Source organism: Lepisosteus oculatus, chromosome 4 (genome assembly GCF_040954835.1).
Source record: "Lepisosteus oculatus isolate fLepOcu1 chromosome 4, fLepOcu1.hap2, whole genome shotgun sequence".
Taxonomy (NCBI): domain Eukaryota; kingdom Metazoa; phylum Chordata; class Actinopteri; order Semionotiformes; family Lepisosteidae; genus Lepisosteus; species Lepisosteus oculatus.
Genome location: NC_090699.1, coordinates 28,275,784 through 28,297,674, shown reverse-complemented (window position 1 = coordinate 28,297,674; position 21,891 = coordinate 28,275,784). Strand labels below are relative to the sequence as shown.

General features: G+C 36.7%; 1 protein-coding gene across 3 annotated transcripts in view; it reads right to left on the bottom strand.

The window, feature by feature from the left end:
* The window catches only part of LOC102693145 (glutamate receptor ionotropic, delta-1), a 354,553-nt gene that overhangs the window by 22,358 nt on the left and 310,304 nt on the right, over window positions 1–21,891 (bottom strand). For all 3 annotated transcript variants that reach the window (XM_015347054.2, XM_006630422.3, XM_069189014.1), the window contains 4 exons: window positions 14,121–14,222; window positions 12,421–12,618; window positions 11,439–11,778; window positions 8,885–9,023 (listed from right to left, as the gene is read on the bottom strand). In XM_015347054.2, the coding sequence (XP_015202540.1) occupies window positions 8,885–9,023; window positions 11,439–11,778; window positions 12,421–12,618; window positions 14,121–14,222 (779 nt within the window). The remainder of the gene's footprint in view (window positions 1–8,884; window positions 9,024–11,438; window positions 11,779–12,420; window positions 12,619–14,120; window positions 14,223–21,891) is intronic.

Genomic DNA, 21,891 nt, shown 5'->3' with positions numbered 1-21,891 from the left:
AAAATACTCTTGGCTTTTTACCTTAATAGTTAGCACACGTCTTCACCCAGAAGAGTATTAAAATACTAATGTTTCAATGCCAACATCCTACTTCACTTCAGCCAAAGAGAAATTCTTCTTTCATCACAAGATAGTAGTGCTACATTTGGCAATGTAACAAGTGAAGACGAGTGATGAATCTGTCACACTCCCTGGATAGATGTATAGTTAAGTGGATGTGAATTTAGAGAACGAATGATTAGAGCCTAATTTCCAAATGGATTAAATTATTACAATTACCCAAGTGCATAAGGAACAGCTTAATTGTTTTTCTTGCCCAATTCTTTGAGATCAGCCTACTTTCTTTTTTAAAACTGTTGATAAAATAGAGCACTTAATGCTAAATGGTAAATGCATGTAATGTGTGTAATTGCTTTGTTTAAAATAAGTCACATCTCAGTATAATGTCTTATAAAATGAATCATATTCAAAGAAATTAGACTTCAGAAAAATGCTGTGGTACAGTGTGCTCAGGGTACTTAGCCTACATTAATTTCTCTTAAACAGCAATCAATGAACAGAGCATGCGCCATTAACCCTTAATGTAGGTAGAGACCTGAATTAAGATGACCCTGGTGCTACAGAGGGTATTATTTCTTATTATCAGAAATCTTTTCTGTACCCAAAACTACTTCAGTTCTGTTTTTTGTTAAGGGCATATTGTACTGTGTTTTTGTATATATTATACAGAATATTCCAGCATCTGCCATCACAAAAGCACAATACTTAACTTACCTAAGTGTACTTCTGAGAGGCTGTGATATATTTTAAAGGAGTCCAGTAAGATCATACAGAGACACCACAGAGGTTTAAGCAAGCACAAAATTACATAACCTATTGAATAAAAAAGAAAATCCTTAATCCCCTTCAGACATAGGCAGCAGTGCTTAATGATTGGCAGTTGGAATGTTAAGCTAATAAGAAACACTTAGAAAACTAAGTGACACTGCGCCATTGCAGTATGTCAGGGTCTTGTAAATACACTGTAACCTATGAAAAGTAAATGTTAAAGCACTCTGTGTGCTCACTGACTTTCCTTGATTTTCATTGTAAGCTATTTTGGTGATTTGGTGACTACAATTAGTGAAGAAAATAAATATATTTATTGAAAAGAAGATTTTTAATGAGGAGGTATTAAACACAGATTTTAAAAGGCTCCATAAGATAGAAAATATTTCAGTACTTCCCATCACAGTTTGGGCTAGGTCAAAAATAAAGTCAAAGAAATTGCAGTTAAGCAATGTTACTTACAGTCTGTCTCACGGATATATATGCTGTACAGTTAATGAAATTGCTATGTGCCTTCAAATTCAAAACTATTTGTTTCAGAAATGTAACCATTGTGTGGTAAAGAATAAACTACTACCTGCGCAGGTGTACTTTAAAACACATCTCCGTGCAGTGAATGACAATCAATGAGTCTGTCACTGTCTAGTCTGTCATCTCACAACAAATGGGAAACTGAGAAGCAAATCTGTCAGACATCTGATCAGTGAAGTACAGCTTAAAACAAACTAACTCACAGGATTTCAGCAATCTAGATATATAGTACAAGTGATGTCGGCAAGGCAAAAAACATTTTTAGAAAAAAGGAAAATTACTTTGCCAAACGTCCTGCAAGATCAAATTAAACATTTCCTCTGTCTGTTTGCTTTATCAGTGTAGAATCATTATGCAATATGCGTGCACCAAATGGCAAACACAATGAAGTTAGTCCGGGATGAGAGATAAAGTAGAGGCAGCCAAAGGCAGGCAATTGGGTATATCCAGAATTTTCTGGAACTCAAATAATTGTAATTGGAATTATATATTAGGGTGTTTGCTTTTACAATCGTAGACTTTAGTAGAGAATATGATTACCAAAATTCTATACAATGAAAAACTTACACCATAATATTTAGTTACACATACCCTATAAAAAGCCAAACCTAAGAGTAAAATTAGAAATAAAATGAATGTGTAAATAAATACAGAGTTTGATCATTTAAAATGTTCCAACAAAAATTATTTTAAAGATTGTGTTTTAAAATTTCTGCTGCTGCTTTTGATTGAAATAACGGTGAAAGACTAAGCGAGTATTAAGTGAGTTGGCCTTTAACTGTAGCTCTGCTAACGTGTTTAAATAAGAATGGCCTGCAATGTTTACAGTGTGTTTATTCATTTAATAATTGATGTATTCTGCAGACAGTAAGCTGCTGAATTTAGTACTATTATGTCCAAAATCTTTATATCACAATAAAAGCAAACACCATGGCTTCAGAATTTGTTTTAGTATGGGGATTGTCAATACAGTGCTTCTGTAAATGTTTGCATGACAGATTTATTTAGTGACAAGCAGAGCTGAACATTACAAACCAAATCACATGTTTTTAAATCCCACAGGAGCTTAGAACTTTTACTATAGCCAGTTATTTGAAAGTATAAAATATGTATTCTTCTATTGTCTCGTTATGTATAAAATACTTTGAGATGGTACAAGACATACAACTTAGATGTAATATTCAAATACATTATTGTAATTCATAACCCATTTAAGTTAAAAATAATAATTGAGAAGGTACCTTAACATACTGTATCTGACACCAATATTAGTTTTCTTTTTCTTCAGATTTTGATAATGCTATTCTTACATTGTCTCCACACTGCGATGAACACATCAATAGTTCTCATTCCCAGCTGTCGCTTACATTCAGTGTTTGAGGATTCAAAGCCTCACACACTTTCTTACTGTTATTAAACATGGCAAAGAATCCACACTCCACACTACAAACAGACGTTGAAATAAAGTGCACAGCAACAGATTCAGTCGTGTGAAAAAGTACACCCCATGAAAAGGTTGGTATTTTTAAAACTTTTTTGACAAAAGGATATTTGATCGTTATTTCAACAATACTGATAGATAAAGGTGATCTAATGTTTAAAACATAACATTGAAAAATCACAATTTGCACTCATTCGTTCTATTTCAAGAGGAGAAGCAGGGGTTAGTAAAGTAGAGAAAAGAGCACCCGGACCACATGGGGGAAAACACCCCTGACTCTCTGAGAGTCGGTAGAGAGGTGCTGCCTAATGACTGGGAGCTACAGTAGCCCCCAGGGGTAGGGAAGGATAAGGAAGACTCCCCTGACTCGCTGAGAGTCGATTTGAGAGGCACTGCCTCACGACCAGGCTAGGCCCTCAGGGGATAGAAAGAGAAGAGGAAGGCTCCCCTGACTCTCTGAGGGTCGCTTTGAGAGGCACTGCCTCATGACCAGGCACTGCCCTCGGGGGATAGAAAGGAGGAGATAGCCCCTTGAATAGCTGATAGTCACGTGAGAGGCGCTGCCTCACAACTGGGAACTAATCCCTCAAGGGGGAAGAGAAAGAACCCCTGACTGTAGGAATCACTTAAGAGGCGTGGCTCGAGGGCTTGAGAATCAAGAGAAAGCTGCTCACGAAGGAAGCAAAAGAAGTCCCCTGATTTGTTGAGAGTCGCTTTGAGGCGCTGCCTCGCAACTGGGATAAACTCTCAGGGGACCGAGGGAATGAGAATTAGTAAGTTTGAGTTCCCGAGAATAATGTGGCCATGGATCTCCTCTGGCTTGCGCTGGAGAACCTCCCCAGAAAGGGTCAAGGTGGCGCTGCCATCCTGAGGTCAGGGAAGTGAGCTTCACTGACTCCCCCAGAGGGAACCTGGATACAAAGATAACATAAAAGAATGAGGAGGAGGGGGAGGAGGAGTGAATTAAAAAATTCTAAACGTGTCTAGGACGGAGTACCCCTTGCTTCTCCCATGGAACTCAACAAAAATGCAATTCCCTTGTGCAGAAAAAGTTAGTACACCCCTACCTTTATCATTGCATTAAATGCCTAAAATTAGAATCAGGTGCACCAGGACAGGTGCAAATGATTAGAACATCATTAGAGAGTAGCTTGGAGGGCACTGTCTTATATAAAAATCAGAAATCAGAAACCTGTGGTCTGGTTTGATTTGGTTTAGGTGTGTGGCTACATCATGCCAAGATCCAAAGAGCTCTCTAAGGCCCTCAGAAGAAAGATTGTTGATGCCTATGAGTCTGGGAAGGGTTTTAAGGTAATTTCCAAGCAATTTCTAGTCAATCATTCCACTGTCCAATAGATCATCTACAAATGGAGAAAATTTCAAACCACTCGCAATCTATCCAAGAGCTGACTGAAGGATGCTGCAGGAAGTCTCCAAGAACTCCAGGATAACATCCAGGGGGGTTAGAGGCAAGTCTTGCCTCAGTCAATGTCAAAGTGCATGAGTCAACCATCCGAAAGAGACTGTACAACTTAGCCCTACATGCGAGGTCAGGAAGGAAGAAGCCTTTGCTCTCAAAAAAGAATATAGATGCACTACCGAAGTTTGCCAGACAAAACTAAGGTGAAGATCAGGACTATTGGAACAATATGCTTTGGATGGATGAGACAAGGTAGAGTTGTATGGCCACAATGCCAGACGTCATGTTTGGTGAAAACCAAAAACGGCCTTTGACCAAAAGAACCTCATACCAACTGTAAAGCATGGTGGTGGAAGCATTATGGTTTGGGGCTGCTTTTCTGCCTCAGGGCCGGGGCAGTGTGCCATCATAGAGTAAACCTTGAATTCCACATTGTACCAGAGAGTACTTGGGGAGAATGTGAGGTCATCTGTCAAAAAGATGAATCTGAACCATAAGTGGACCTTGCCCGACAATGACCTAAACACTGAAGCAAATCCACAAAAGAATGGCTCAAAAAGAAGAAAGGGAAATGGAGGGTTATGGAATGGCCAAGTCAAAGCCCAGATCTTCACCCTATAGAAATGCTGTGAGGGGACTCGAAGCGGGCAGTACATGCAAGAAATCCCTCATACATCACACAATTGAAGGAGTTCTGTAAGGAGGAGTGGGCAAAAATGTCTCTAAGTCGATGTAGGAGACTGATAGACAATTACAAGAAATGTCTACAAGAAGTGATTTCTGCCAAAGGGGACAACACCAGCTATTAAAGCTAGGGGGTGTACTTATTTTTTCCACAGCAGACAATTGCATTTCTGACTTTTTTTTGTTTAATTAAATTATTGCCAATAATAATTTGAATTGTTATTTGTTAAATTAGATCCCCTTTATCTATCAATACTGTTGAAATGAAGATCAAATATCCATACATGCAAATATGTTGAAAAACACACACTTTTTCACAGGGTGTACTTACTTTTTCACAGCACTGTAGCTTCTACAGTTAATGTTACAGAGAATAAAAAAAATGATTTGAATTTCAAAAGGCTATAAGCCCAGATACTCTAAAAATATTGTCATTGCAATGCAATTACAGTAAGTTAGCATCTGTTCAAGCATGGTGAAGACAATATCATGGACTGAGCATGTATGGCTGCCTCTGGAACTGGAAGTCTTATTTTATTGATGATGTAACTGATGACAGCAGCAGAATAGATTCTGAAGTTTCCAGAAACATTTTTTCGGCTTGTGTAGAAGATGACGCTTCTGTTCTTAAACTGTTTTACCATGCAGCATGGACATAACCGAAGTGTATGGCCATTGCAACAGAGTTTATTTGGAGAAAAAAGTTGAAAATTATAGAGATTTCTATTCAAATGAGCATACATTCTACTTGTTAAAAAAATAAAGTTAGGGCACTCTAAAAATACTGCAAGCAAGGACTTTAAATTAGCTGCAACAGAAGATTGGAAAAGCATTTCAAATGTATGCACAGTTTGGGGAGCTTAATGAGTCACAGATGCCATGCTATTATTGCCTAAAAGGGATATACAACCTAAAAGACGTTTGCATTTAAAAAATTATTTTAAAAAGCGAGCATGTCCCAATACTTGTGGTTGTTTGAATACAAAGTATGTTTTTGTTTTAATATGATCAAAGACATACATGAAATTACCCCCAAAATAATATCCATGTTACATAGTACTTATAATTCACATTAATCTCACAAATACAAACTGCTTGACTGTAAGTGAGTGTTCATCTTGATGTCCCAATACTTTTGGAGTGAACTGTATAACAGTAAAAATAACTGGATATTCACATTTGAACTTTTCAAAGCATGTCAATAAATATTAATGGTGTAGTCTGTATGAGTAATTTTTTACAAACTGCACAAGGAGAGCAAATCCCACAAAATTGCTCAAGTTCTCAGTTCATGTAATGTGCCCTTTCTCACAGATCTTCAATTGACATTGGTTCAGGATTAAGGCTCTGAATTTGCTTCAAAGAACATAAAATGTTGCCTCTAAGGATTCAATTTCTTAAACATCAATTAAGAAAATTAACCTTCTTCATTTTTGCTAGTGCTTAATTATGCTTCTATTAATGATTGTATCCATTTTTTATTGTTAATTAAAAAAGATTATACATTACAGCCTGCTGAACAAATTGCCTAGCGGATAGTACAACCATCTTTAAGGAGCCCAGAAGTCTGATAGACACAACTAGAGGAGCTGTACAAAGTAAAGGTTAGGACTGGTGGGCTGTGGATTGGGATGCTGCTGTTATGACATGAATGCAGTACTTCACACAAATTACCCAGTAACTGCTCTGCTGTATAATGGGTCACCATGTCATCATTGACAATGTGAATTTGTGCTCAATTGACAAACCTGATAAAATAAATTCTTCCACCAACATTAGTTCTACAGCTGCAATACTTTATGTAGTTTATTTAATGTGTTTACTCAGAAGTCGGTTTGTGGCACTTCACTCTAATTAAATGCATCATCAGTTTGGCCAACAGAAATCAATATTTTTCCAGTTAGGGCCCTGAATACATCTGTCAGGTGACAATAATGGCTTTAGTCACTTTTGTAATAGAAAACTTGAACACCAACGCAGATGCCAGTGTCATTTTTTAGATTTGTTGAGACCACTAAAACAGAATTACTGTCATATATTTTGTTACAGAATCTTGCTTGGCTAGAAAATGTTAATATAATGTCCCTGTTTGGTGGTCCACTCTCTGCCACTGAGATCTAGTTTTTAACATCGACGTACTTGTTTTTAACATTCTGGATTAATCATTTGTACGGACATCTGAGGGGTAGCAAGAGCTCGAAGCTTCTCCAAGTCCTTCATTGACTAGCTGTAGCATACTGCCAGCTTTATAACACACAGGATACAGACACATTAAGAAAGGACATAGAGTATCCTTGTACCCAGTGCATATTAAAGAAGCACAAAGACAGTCAATCTCAAGCAATGCTGCAGCATAGCCCATTAAAGACATAACAGAGCAGGACCGATAATGTTAAAGCAAAGAGCTCTTGTAATAATACCTTTTTACAGGGATATGTTGAAAAACGACACAGCTACCCAGGTACATTTACTGTCTGGTGCAGATAATGGTATGGCTATTCTTATTTGAATCCATACACAGTAGTTGGTTTCCTGTTTGTTACACTAATGAGGAATTACGACTGGAGTGCTTGTTGCTAGGCTACATTTTATTGTCTATCCCCCTGATAGTATTTTTTCACAATGTTAAAGAACAAAAATATATATATATACACGAGAGGCATTAAAATTGCAACAAGTGAGTGCTGCAGCCAAAACCAACTGCTGCATTTTAAAACCCCTCTATAATTTTATCTTAAAATAAAACAATAATACAAAAAACAAAAACCTTGGGTTTTACTTTCCTACAATTTCCCAGGCATTTGTTACAGTATCTCTCTCTGTGTATACTGTTGTGTACAGTATGTAATATATACACATACAGTACTGTAAATAACTATACTGTACATATATAAATATTTGAAATTCCTAATGTTATTATCACTGGAGCCAGATAGACTGCATATTAGCCAATACATTACTCACTATTGTTATTAAACAGGAGGAGGAACTAATTAATTAGTTAGTGTACAGTATGTAGCCAATGGTGTCTCCCAGTACTACAGGTACTAAGCACTTGCTCTTGTCATTTTAATATACTGTACAAGAATGGTAATTCAGAATGCTGTGATATTTCATTCTGTAATTGTTGTTCTGCATAAAAGAGGCAAAATTAATTTTATGTTACAGATATGTGTGTTTATGGCTGAGAGTATTCCAGAAAATTCATTAAAACATCATCAAAACATTTCATTTCTAAAAAAGTTTTGTGATGAGTACAAAGAATTAGTAAAATTAATAAAAGTGGTGTTTTGTCTAGGACAAATGCAGCAAATGTTGTTATCATTAATGTGTCTTTACTATGAAAATGGAGGGAGGTTCCTTCCTTTCCACCAGGATAAGAAATTATATTGACCTGTGCAATTGGTTGGGAACCTAAAAATAAAATCTATTTTGTAATATTTTGTAACATTGCTGAAATTTCACTAAGTTTGAAATTCTTTCTAGTGACACCTACTGACATGGAGGGCAAAAAGAGATGTTGTTTGACACAAATTCACTGATGGTTAAATTATGTACTAACACGCTGTTAATTAAACAATAATCTATATCTAAAAAGGCATTTACCAGCAGCTTAACACCTGCTTTGTCAATTAATGGCAAGCAGCGAAGTCGAGGGCCATTAACACTCCCAATGAAAGGACATAAAAGGTGCTAAAAGCTTTTGTTGGAGGGAATTACAGTTAATATAAACTGCAGTATAAACTGCAGGGGAGTGTTAACTGAGATGAACGCCTCACCAGACAACACTTTACTCAACTGGAAGTGAGGACTGAAAACAGAAAACATAAACCAGGCATGTATACTGCGAATTTGGTTAAACTAAAAGACACTAAATCATTTACAATTCATTTTCATGAATGTAGTGTGTTCTTAGAGTGCATTTGTGAAAAATTGAAACTGGACACCATGAGAATGACCCATTGCTGTTTAAAACCTACCGCACAGTGTTGTCCATTTGAGAGACAGTGAGGTAGGCTGCCAGGTTGGCAGTATAGGATGAGCACACAATCAGTGTGAAGAGCCACCAGCTTCCCATTACAATCCGCAGGGCCATCGAGCTCACTATTGAATCCCCTCCTGCAAAGAAAACCTCAGCTTTAGTCACCTTGCTTTTCCTGTTTGTGTATATTTCTGTATTTCCTGTCTTCACCTTTTCCATTAATAATGGAATACGTCAAGAGATAGAGTTCACTAATTTTGCTTAATTTTAATAACTTTATCTATGCCTACATCTACAGCATTAGAAAAACATCTACGTAGTCCTAATTAAAGAGGTGAAAAAAGTGGATATACTGTATACTGTAAATCAAATTACATTTAATGAATTACCTATTCTTTAAAACTGCAGTTGTCAGTATTATACTGGAATGTCGTTGGTGGTCAGGAAACTCAACACGTTTTCTGAACAACTGCACACCATTTGAGATTATTTTGTGCTGATGTGTATCTTAGTGTTTTGGAAGGAACATTAACTTCAGTATGTGCAGCAAGGTTATTTGCAAGATCTCAGCTAGATTATAACCTATGATGTAGAGTGCTATTGCTGGAGAACTTGATTTCAGTTTTTGAGAGTTTAGGTTTTCTTCCTTGACGTCTTCAGTTATCACAGCAAAAGTTTCATGAACCCCCTACTCCTTGGTCTCATACGAATATGAATATGAAGCTAGACTGGAATCTGGAATAGGAATAATTGTTAGGAAAAGCATTGTTAGAGAGAATTTGGAAGATGTGAAAAGCATATAGTATACAGCAAATCTAGTCTATTACTTGTTCTAGTTTAACATCCTTGCTTAATTAATGTGTGTGAAATACTGCGCACCTCTGCATTGACCCTATCTGTACCTCTTAGGATTTGGTGTATTTGGATCAAATCACCTCTCAGTATCCTTTGTTCTTGACTGAAGAGATTTATCTCCTTTAACCTGTTTGAATATAATAATTCCCCTGAGGCCAGAAATCATTCTTGTTGCTTGTCTTTCAAGTTTTTTAAAGCTGTAATATATTTTTTGCAGATAATGACCAAAACTGAACTTCATATTCATAATATTACTAATACTTATATCTTAGTATTATGTTGTAAGGCTAGTGTATATGTCATAGTGCTTTGTGTATTTTGAGCACTCTACAAAAAATTGAAAAAGGTTCCTAGTATTATTTAAAAGAACAAAGTAAATCACCTGATACATCTGTTTTATATATACAGTATAGTATACCAGTCTACTACAGTATATCTCCAGCCTTTAGCATCACATTATAATTGTGCACTTTGAAATTCATTTACAGCATGTGATGTATCAAAATCAAAGATGTTTTAAATGGTCTTGTACTTTCTTTCTCAAAAAAGAAAAGACTGACAAAATTGTGTTAGAAACTCATTAGTTCACTCTTCATATAGTATAAACATCAAACAATGCGTCATTGGAACACTTGATGTTAATATTGCACAGAACAAATAGAATAAAGTTACTTCAGATAATAATCACTAGTTGTTAGCCTTGAAAGGGTTTGCCGGCAACAGGCCAACCTTTAATAAATGCATCTAGAGGTTCAACATTAGTTGCTGAGCTAATCATTTATTTCTTTTTACTGTTGTTGGATTAGTACCAGAAGATCTCTCGACCTCCTTTATTCAAAGGCACCTTTGCTGTGCGTTACTGATCCATGAGGTTAATCAACTTCAGATGCACTGTTGCAAGTCATGTTTTATTTCTCCCAGCTGCTACTTTATAGTTATTTTTAAAAATAATATTAATAATACTATGCATACTGTGATGTTTTTAGTGCTTCTGACCTTAGTTCTCAGGATCTGGATAACAAAGAAGCCATCTCTCTATGTTAAAAGCACAACAGGGCTCTAGGTTAATTGAGAAGAAAAAGAAAGAGCTACAATTCTATAATAAAGAACAGGGCCTCGCTGTGACATGGTGCACTTAGACTCTCCCAACCTGTATAGACATGCTATGTTTCTAGCTACCCTGAAATACTGATGAAACCATGACATGGCTGCTCTCTTCAGCAGTCTTTACTTCTAGAAGTACTAATGACATTTTTGTCACCAGATCACCTCATAAACTCTACTTTATTTTGTATTTGCATTTCCCAGGGTATCAGTGCTCCAAAAGTCTCCCCCAGCATGAGATGTCTACACTATTTATCAAACGTTAGAAAATCAAGCTTTGGTTTCTGGTGCAATCTGTTGGGTTCAATTTTGTTTTCTTTCTTTTTGTCTGTTTCATATGTAATAGATTTAAAAATCTCACATTTTAATCCCAAAAGCAGATGTGTTTTCTCCATCACGTGCTCCACTGGAAACAGGTGGGCTAAAGCAAAATAAGTCAACTTTATTGCATGTTAATTTCATTTACCTCTAAAACATGCAGGAACTTGGCACTTGAGGACAGTAGTGGCCTGTTTTCCTGATCTAGAAGAATATAAGAACTCAAAAAGGTTACTATATAGTGGAGTCAACCCTGGATCGCCTGCTGAGCTTACCTTGTTGTACAAAGGCCCCGTAGACCACCCATATGGCACTGTGCAGAGAGGTGGAGACCGAGGAAGAGGGGGGCTGCTGCTGGTGGGTTGTGGGATTCTGTGTCCTCACTGACTGGATACGGTTCAGCACGAAGATCAGGACCCCAACAACTGGGATGGCCGCAGCAATACAAGCCCACACAGCAAGGTCAAAGGGGGCAAACAATGAAAAGATATTGATCTTCTCCTCAGGTTTCCGGAGCAGGATGCCCACGGAGTAGTCCATGTAGCGCTTGGTGAAATCCACCACGCTCTCCCGCTCCGGCGTGATGGTGATTGCAGAGACGGCCAGATCTGCCCTCTGTGAAGTGAACAAAGAGTGCAATAAGATTTGGAAATGTCATCAAATTCACTTATGCCTCATGGCTATACTGTGTTAGGAAATTTTGATTCTCAACAACTTCTCTCCATATGAATTAAAATGGTAAAAAAGCTTCTCAAGAAAAAACTGACAGGTCTTAAAATCTGCAAGAGATATAGTTGGTATTTTTAATTCATCTCCATATAAAGGCTTCCAGGATTTCTTTTTTATTAGCTAGCTTTAATTAATTTAAACTTTTTTAAAAACAGAAAAAACGAGAACAATTCAATATAACATAATTGTGAAGAAAATACAAAAATCTAACACTTGAGGAATGTGCTCAAATTACTATTTCCTTGCACTCTGCCTTTAAATAGTCTTAAAATGTTCAAAGAGACTTGTTAAGAATTTCCAAGAGGGAAATGTGATACACTTGAGAGTCATTTTATTTTTTCCACACTTAAATTAAGAAGGACATTTAAAAGGTTTTGTTAAGGACAGTGGTACACATTTATGTTGAACAAGCTCAAAACTCACATTCAGAGCTTTCAGATCACAAACCCGGTTAAACCATTTTTTAAAAGCTGAGAATACTTTTACAAAAGTCAGCAGTCTGTGTGCTCTAGTGAATATTATTCTTGCCTTGTTAATCAGCTCTCCGATCATGCCATTCCAAGAGCCATTGGGCAGTTGAGTGCCATATTTGCTGTCTGACACTTGGTAGATCTCGTATTTGAAACCCAAGTTCTTTGCCAGTGCATCCAGTACATCAATGGAAAAGCCTTTGTAGCGTTTGGGTTGTCCCAGAATGTTCTCGGCAACCATGACAAAAGGCTCTTCCTACAGGACAAGAGTGGTATGGTATGAACAGTCACCAGCAGTGAAAAACAGCAAAGAAAATCAAGGGTTAAGAAATAAACTGCAAATCTATTTACTATACTGTTTTTCTTTTCATTAGATTTTATAATTGACAAAAATAGTCATTAAAATTCATGATCATTAGGATTCTCATTAATGACGTATATTATAATGCAAAGAGGACAGGCTGATGTCTGCATGCTGTGCAATCTTTGACAACTTTGTATAAGTTCAGTGGCAAAACCTGAGAGTCAAATTTAATTTTAATAAAGTGCCTCTTGTGTGCGCAGTGACCCATACCCCACAGTGTGATGGCAGGGATGATAAGTCATCTCTTTGGAATTATTGCTTTGAATTTACTGGGGCAAATTATCACAGTTTTTTTATGGGAGAACTGTCATGGCTGGAAGAAATAAAAAAAATATATAAAAAATCCCACTACGGTGTCTAATGACATGATGAAATAGCAGTGCCTGAAGCAAGTCAAGCCAGGGAGAATAAATGAAAAGCCAGATACTTATAATCCAGTCACAAGTTAATCTTTAGGGAGGAAGGACCACTCTACTGTCCCCAATGAAAAGTAGTGTTCTGAGCTCCACCATTAATATCACACACTACCGCACAAGTCAGAAGCAGCAGCCTGGCCACATTGATCCTGTAGCTACAGCGCAGATGGAACATAACCCACCTAATGTTGCAAGGAGGACATTGACAGACTTTTGGTTATAGTAAGCAATAAAAATATCATTTGATGAGACCTTTTCTGAAGAGGTTTTTAATGATAGTGGGAACCAATCCCTCATTTAACAAGCACAGGAAATATTTTGTATACACAGTACTTAACAACCATTTTTCCAACTAGTAATGCATACATGAAATACAAAACTATTACCTGTATACTATTTTAAGAAATGTTTCTTGCTGATGATTGTTTTGTCCTTTTGACCTCTCTCATTTTAAAATGATCTCCTTTAACATTTATGTAATATTATTACATAAAATAAGTTACACTTTTCTTACATGAAAATCTGAATTTTGTGTCATATACAGTACATCATAGGCAATAGTTTTGGTCAAGTGCAATTACCCTTTAACCTGTATAAAGTAAGATTTAATGAAGATATAATTTGTGTTACAAACCTCAAAAAATTATCTGGTTGTGATACAGTATGTGCAGACCTTAGTAGGTTTTCAGCAGAACAAAGAACAATTCAATATTCTGTTAAAAATGTTAGCTATCATAGAGTATGGTCACAACAGATAGTGCTTATTTCATAATGATAATCCCAAGATTTCTTACTATGATGTCATTTATTTACATTAAAAACAGTAAAAAATCAATTGATCTGCTTGGTTAGCCTACAGATGTAATACTTCACTTTTGGACTGTTGTTTGCATGTGTCCAGTGCCAATTCAACTTGGGGCAATAATATGTGTTTATCGTATATTCATTGTATATATATTTATAGTGCATTTCTCCTACCAGCAGCGTCACCACTTTGACAGTTACGCCCTGCATGCCGTTCTCAATGCGGCTCTCCTTCAGGCTGCCGTTGAGCCCCCGGCTGGAGTCCCATGTGGCCAGCTGCAACACAGAGACACCATGAGTGGATCTCCCTTGGAAAATGCTGTCTATCAAGGAATGAGCATCAGACAGCATCCTTTGAAGGAGGTCAGGTTGATTGTATGTAAAGCCATATGGTGATTACCTTGAATGGTTAATTTAAAAACTCACAAGGGTATCTAAGATGACTAATCTTTATTTTACAGTATAAAAGACTTGCAAATTACAGTACAAGTTTGATGTAAACGCTTTCATAGACATAACTCCAATTATGCACAGAAGAACCTAATGTTCACCAAGGAAACACACCCTATTGTTGTAAAACACTTAGACTTAACCTTCTTTGGAAATGTCTCCAATGGATCTCTTTGTCTTTCAAGGACAGTGGGGGACAGTGCTGAGTACTATTTACACCTGCTCTTCAGAACTGCTTGTCACAGCACTGTCTTCCATCTAGACATTTTTCAGTAGAATGTCTCTCTAAAGCCATTAAAGGCAATAACAATTAAAAATGAAGTGCATTGCAACCCTTTGAACTACATGACCAACTGGAAAATCTTCCTGATTAGTTCTCTGGGGTTTAAATTAAGAATGGCCTATAGAGAGAATCAGCACAGGCTCCTTCCAACCCTGGAGGTGACTAGGCAGACTAGATTTACTACTTTCCTATACTATTTCCTGTTCTTCATCTGGGAATCTGCATTGGCATTGTGAAATTTGCACTTATCAGACAGAAAGCAGATACTTGTATTGGCTATGCGAGAGTTAAATCTGCTAGAACATTAATTAGTTTCTTTCAGAATTTTCATGAAACAGGAGGGGAACATTTATTGATGGGTATTATTATATACATCACAGACCATTTCTTTCCCCACAGCGTTGGAATGCTACACTGAATACATACTGTACATTTGGAAATAATTAGATTATCAAGTGTCATGGAATGTTATTCAGATTACTCTATATATAATTCACAAGTCTTCCCCCATGAAACTTGTTTTTGATCTTTTAATGTTGACTGAAGATTGCTTATCTGCTTTGTTTTTTTTGTCAATAACTTTCAAACAAAGGCAAGCGCTCTTACATTTCCAAATTTAGTTTTGTGATAAGGATAGGAAGACTTGCCTGACATATCTACAAAAAGCTTGTATTCAATTACTGGTCCCTTTACTTTGCTCTCTCCATAAACACAACTGTATGACCTCCACATTGCTCAAATCTCAAAAATTGTGGAATCCTCCCCGTTCTTACTATTTTACACATCATCTAGTTGAGGTCCTGGCAGTCTCCCATCTAAACTACTGTAATTCCCACTTGACTGGCCTCTTGACAAACACTAAATTCAAATTCAGAGACCTTTTCATGACCTATGAATTCAAGTGTTATTACACCAGCCAACCCACTAGCTCCTTACTGCTGCCAGCTGAATTCCTGCACCCAATTCAAAGATCTCTTTCAGCCACTCTGCACCTCTTGTGACTTCAGTCCCTTATCTTTCCATACACATTATCTCCTCCTTCTCTCTCCACTCCTTCTCTTCTGTTAGATTTTTTTATACCTTGTATTCACTTTCCCACTTTCATCCTCTTTCCTCAACAGAGGAATTAATTGCTCACAGAAATCAGAATTGCTCAATCCCTGATTTATCACCTTAGACAGCACCTGTGATTTCTCACTTTTCCTTTATCCAATAACTCCTACACTACTGTACATCACACTAATGTTTTTATGTCTCACATAGGTAATGTAGGTTTCTATTTTGCTAACTGTACATATTCATTGTAGCATACAGTAATCACAGAATATATAACAATGTGGTGTTGACAGTAAATTAATGCTCTGTATCTACATTGTTTACTTAGTTTTACGATTTCATTTTGTCTTGCATAGCATTTGCAACATCCATAACTTTAGTTTTCTTAAGCTTAAGCAACAGACCCATCCTCATTAGAATGGTTACCTGGCTTACAATCTTTACCTATAATTCACTTTTTTTTGGCCTGTCTCATTCTTTGTGTTTAAAACAGAAATGGGTCAGATTCTTTGTCCATTTTTAATTGAAACATATAGGTGGACAGAAAATCACAGATGCTTGATGGCCTGAGGCTAGTGAGAAAGAGCTCACTGGCAAAATATGAGCAAGAATCCCCAGGCTAAACAGAAGGGCATTTATCTAGATTTCCATCCCTTCTGTGATATCCTACTCATTAGAGATTGCTACATTACATACAATCTGCCTGTGATTAAATGAAACATCCTCCTTAAAAAACAACAACGAATAAGAGTGTAACAATAGCAGCTTTTCTGTAGCCTAATTAATGCAAATATCACATTGTTCTCTCTGCTACTCAAACATGATAACACTTCCTTTGAGGTTATTCTTCAGAAATTGAGACTAAACGTCTTGGTATTGACCAGAGTACTGACAAGAAGACCTTATTGTTGTTTTTTATTTGTTCATGGTCTCTTCAAAATAATTTACAGATGCTCAGCATTCAAATGGCTTCAGCTGTGTTCGGTGGACTATCACTTTGTGAAATACATTGCTTCATCTCTTTTGAAACCCTGGCATCATCCCAGCAGGCTGCCAATTTATAACAAGCCTACTGCAATGATTCACATTTCTTTAATAAAACTGTAGATGACAAGATTCATGGAGCTGCGTCATTGAATTAATGTAGCTAAATCAGCACAGGTTTCAATCTCTGGACTTGGTGCTGGGCCATGACTAAAATCAAACCGTGCATGCATAATGGCCCATGAAGCCACTTCACAACATCTCAAAAGAGGATGAGACTGCATTATTAATGTCTGATTATTTTTAAGTAGTGCTGTGTTGCAATCAAAGTTCAAACAAACCACTTCAGTGTGGAGGTCTATTTATTTTACTTGAGTATTTGTTTATTGGAATAGTTTTTAGGTGGTGCTTCGATGAGGTACATGTGTGCCAAGGCATCATTCTGTTAATCATAATAATGCTTGGGTTGTCTGAGGAAGAGTTTGTTGAGGCAATGGAGTACAAACAGCTGTGCTCCACAATACACCCAAAACAAAATTTAATCCGATACACAAATGCTGGAAGAGAGGTAACAATGCATTAAACTTTTTGAATGATGGTTTTCAAGGGCTACAAGCAGACGTGTAGTCCTGCAGTCTCCTGAATACTGTATATGTCAGTTATTAAAAAAACTAGATCACACGTCACCCAAAATGCTATAATATCTGAAAACTAGATGAAAACCAAGTTGTATCATAAATGCACCCGATCCCCAAATGCTTTAATGTGTCATACAGTCAAAGTGTGACCTGATGAGACTGGTTAGAATTTCTGACTCGCAGCAATGGGGCCCTGGGTTCAATACTATGTGAGTTGAGTTTGTATGTTCTCCCCATGTTCGCATGAGTTTCTTCCAGGTGCTCCGGTTTCACAGTTCACAGACATACTGATAGGTCAATCAGCTTCCGGAAAGATTTGTCCAGATGTGAGCGTGTGCATGTTTGTGTTTGAGACTGCCATTCCGTCCTGCATGTATCCTGCTTGGCACCAGTTGCTTGCCGAAATAGGCTCCACCTCCCCTCCAACCCCCTAGTGCATTGGATGAAGCGGTTAGGAAATGGATGGATGCATACAACTGATTCATACTAATCCTGAACTACAGTAGTTCATTGAGGTACTACCATAGTTTCACAAAACATGCACATACAGTACCAGACAATAACATTTCAGAAATCAATTCTTCAGTAATTTTGCATTTGTCTATGTAGTGCTAGCTTTTCTCTTGCTGTCTTGCCGTCAAATCCCTGTGGATAATTCTTGGTCAATTTACAAAACAAGGATCAAGGATCAGGTGCAACCAAGGATAAATTATCCCCTGTTCATGAATTTGTCCAATAAAACCAACTTGTTTCACAGTAAGTGCAAAACTAGAATGTTAAAAATATGCACTCTGATCAAAGTGTTTCAAAACATATATTCCTCCTATTCCCATTTTCCACTGTGCTTCTATTAAAGTTTACTAGAATATCATTCAACATAAACAACTTTACAACACCAGCCATGATATGCTTTGCTATCTCACAGCAGCTGCACATTAAGGTAAGTGAATTGGGATGTGATTATAACATCCATCTTATGTTTTACCAGATTATTCTTATTCAAAACGTGTGGTAGGCTCCCCAGTGACTGTACTCTTGCATGCTGTTATTCCTCCAGAATAAAAATCAATCACTAAACATAGATAATGGTGGATTACTATGTGGGACCACCATAACAAAATACAGTTATGGGGAAAATAAAGCACTTTTAAAGCATGAAATGTATTAGAAAAATGATACCAACACACACAAAAAAACAAATTCAGCTTTTTAATTACTCCTCTCATGTCATCAAATAGACCTTTGCATAGTGCCCTAATAGGGACGTAATCTGTGGAGTATCACATGGGTCTGTATTAGGACTACTACCTACAGTAATTAAGATATAATAATATATAATAAGATTCTAGCTTCCTACTGTAAGTAAAATAGTCAAATTTGCAGATTATGTAAAATAGTAGGATGGGCAAACAGCCAGCAGCCATATCACCCTGCAACTCACAACTGGCAACCTACTGAAGCTAAGCAGGTGTGAGCCTGGTCAGTACCTGGACCTCCCAAGGTTGCTGCTGGAAGAGGTGTTAGTGGGGCCATCAGGGGGCGCTCACCCTGCAGTCTGTGTGGGTCCTAATGCCCCAGTATAGTGACAGGGACACTATACTGTAAATAAGTGCCGTCCTTTGGATGAGACGTAAAACCGAGGTCCTGGCTCTCTGTGGTAATTAAAAATCCCAGGGTGTTTCTCAAAAAGAGTAGGGGTGTAACCCCGGCATCCTGGCCAAATTTCCCATGCCTCCTAATAATCGGCGGAGCGACGTGCCGGTTGGAGTATTCTCGGTTGCAGTTAATGGCAACGTCAGCTCAAAGATTTGGTTCAAACCACCAAATGGAGATGCCGACAAGCGGACCTTGCTGATGTGGGATTAACGCTAGGAAAGAGAGAGTAGGATGAGCAAACAGAAGCTGAAAAAGAAATAAAACTTAAGCAAAATAAAAACATGGGAAAACATCCAGCAGGTTTCATTTTGTGTATAAAAAATAATAGTGTTACACATTTACTTTACATAAATACCTATTTATAGTAAAGACATTTTTACTATATAAGATAGGAAGCACCAGAGCTGAAGAAGATACTCATTTCAGAATTGCTATGTTAACACATCATTTACTGTACATCTTCTAGACAATTATGGAAACAATAAGAATCAAGATGAATGTTAGTTTATAGTGCAGAATTTAAATCAATAGATGTCATGTTAAATTGGTACAGTGCACATGATCTTTTCTAAAAAGTGGTTTGCAATATTGATCACAGAAATAATCAGAACCTGTAGGAAACAAAAGTTGTTTGTGTCTCAGTTAATTGGTTTTAAAAGAGATCAGACACCTGAAATTATGGGTCAACTCTTGTAGATAAAGAGGCTTCCAGCAGGGATATCAGTGGTTCCGTGTAGGCTTGTACACTCCAAGCCTTATCTTCATCATTTCTAGAGCACACATCATAGGTGATGGCAAGCAGGGACGGATTGAAACATCAGAAATGAAAAAAGAACTATGTCCTTGCCTCTCTTTAGGTTATTTTAAGTAACCTGCATTTCACTGGATCCCAACTCTGAACTTTGTAGGCTGATAAATGTATTAAATATTAAATGTTTCCCTGCTCCCATGAACTGAGCAAAATTCTTTGTTGGTTTAGTAAAGAAGTGATGTCCTTAGAGCCTAAAACTAAAATGATCTTTAGAAAGCTGTGTATATGATTGTGCCTCTAAAAAGGAAACTAAATTAAAAAACATTTTTTATTTCTTTATTCTAGCTCCTGTTTCTGTTATGAATGATTAAATCTAAAACATTTATGAATGCAGTTTGTCACATTTCTAAGATTAGTTCTTATTTCATGTTAAAAAGTGCAATACATTTTACTAAACAACTAATATATTCATTAAAGACATTTTCTTCATTAATGAGTTTTATAAATAGCTAATCTTTTATCACGGTTTTCATTAAACTCTGGAACAGATATATTAATTTTAAGTTAAAGAGGAAAAAATCTTTTTTTTAAATCTAATGTTAAAGAATTCAACACTATTTTTATGACATCTTTATTATTTATGATTTGTTGTGCAAACTATACATTGGCCTCTTAAAACAATATTTTGGTTAGCTTTATGATCATCAGTGTGGAAAGATTCTTGTTTTTATTTTGTCAAATTTACAGTATTTTCATTTTAAAAAAGAAAAGATTACGTGTGTGTGTGGGGGGTGCAAGTACAATTTAGTTATTAGGGTTGATTCCATGCTTAAATTAGAATGAATGAGTGTAAAATGTACAACGTTTCTTCTGTAGAGTGTTGCTCAGGTGCATCGGGATAGCTTCTCGTTACTGACTCAGCTCTCTGCTCTACCCAAGAAAATTAGCTCATCAACATAAACATGAACAATGTATATTAATTTGCCCTCAATTAATGTGCATAGTAACACAGCTCATTGCTCCCCTGCCTTGTCCAGACACATGTCTTGACATTTCTCTGATGTCTCCATTGGACATGATGCGGCTCTCACATAATTAAAAACTGGCACAATTACTTTGTCTTCACAGAGCGCTCTGATAGACATTAAAAAGGAAAGGAGAAAAAAAGAATCCTCAGCATCACGAACAGCATCACAAAGTCAAACACTAAATGAGTTTTTAAGGAATACTAATCTGAACAAGCTGCTTAGTGCTGTGAACTTATGTTCCCCACAGCTGCTAAATGAATTGTCACTGCTTGTGTTTACCTTCAACTGTACAAAGACAGGCGTGTACTTTAGCTTAATGATAAGCATAGACTGGGACACAAAAGCAGACACATGACAAAATTACAAGAGTGAAATGTCAACATGGAAGGCTGTTGTGCAGTTATTAAGTAGTTAAAAGATACATGGAAGTATACTGTATATGCTGAGAATGCAACCTTTAGCTAAGCAGCCTTCTTCAGGTCTAGTTTAATAAAGGAACCATTAAAAGCATATGAAGGTCGTGTAATTTAAAGATAACTTTTGAGCATGATGTTGGTGTTTGTATATCATTTTATTTTTTATCCAAAATCACAAAAGAAAAAAAAATATTACCTCTAAATATTACTACAACTGTGGTATTTGTAAAATGTGGTTCTCCTCTGATACAGTACTATTATATTACTGTAACATTACTATATTATGATTAGTTCAGGTGGGTAGCTGCATCAGCATGCATAGGCTGCAAAGGAACTATAAATAGGTTTATTCCATGCTGAAAAAAAGAAAAAAGAAAACACAACGTTTTGGTCATGGGGTCTTCTTCAGGTGATATTTAAACCCAATTTATATCGAGTTTAGGACCTGAAGAAGACTCCACGGCCAAAACGTTGTGTTTTCTTTCTTCTTTTTTTCAGCATGGAATAAACTTATTACTTGTTCCTATATTACTTTTATATTTGTGCAGGATATAGATTGAATTGTGATATTTGTTTTCTTTTTTAATATTTTCTACCTCATTATAGATTATATTAGTGTAGTTTTTTAATGCTACATTACTGGCATCTGTATGTGGTACCGTAATTTACTATCTTACAACTAT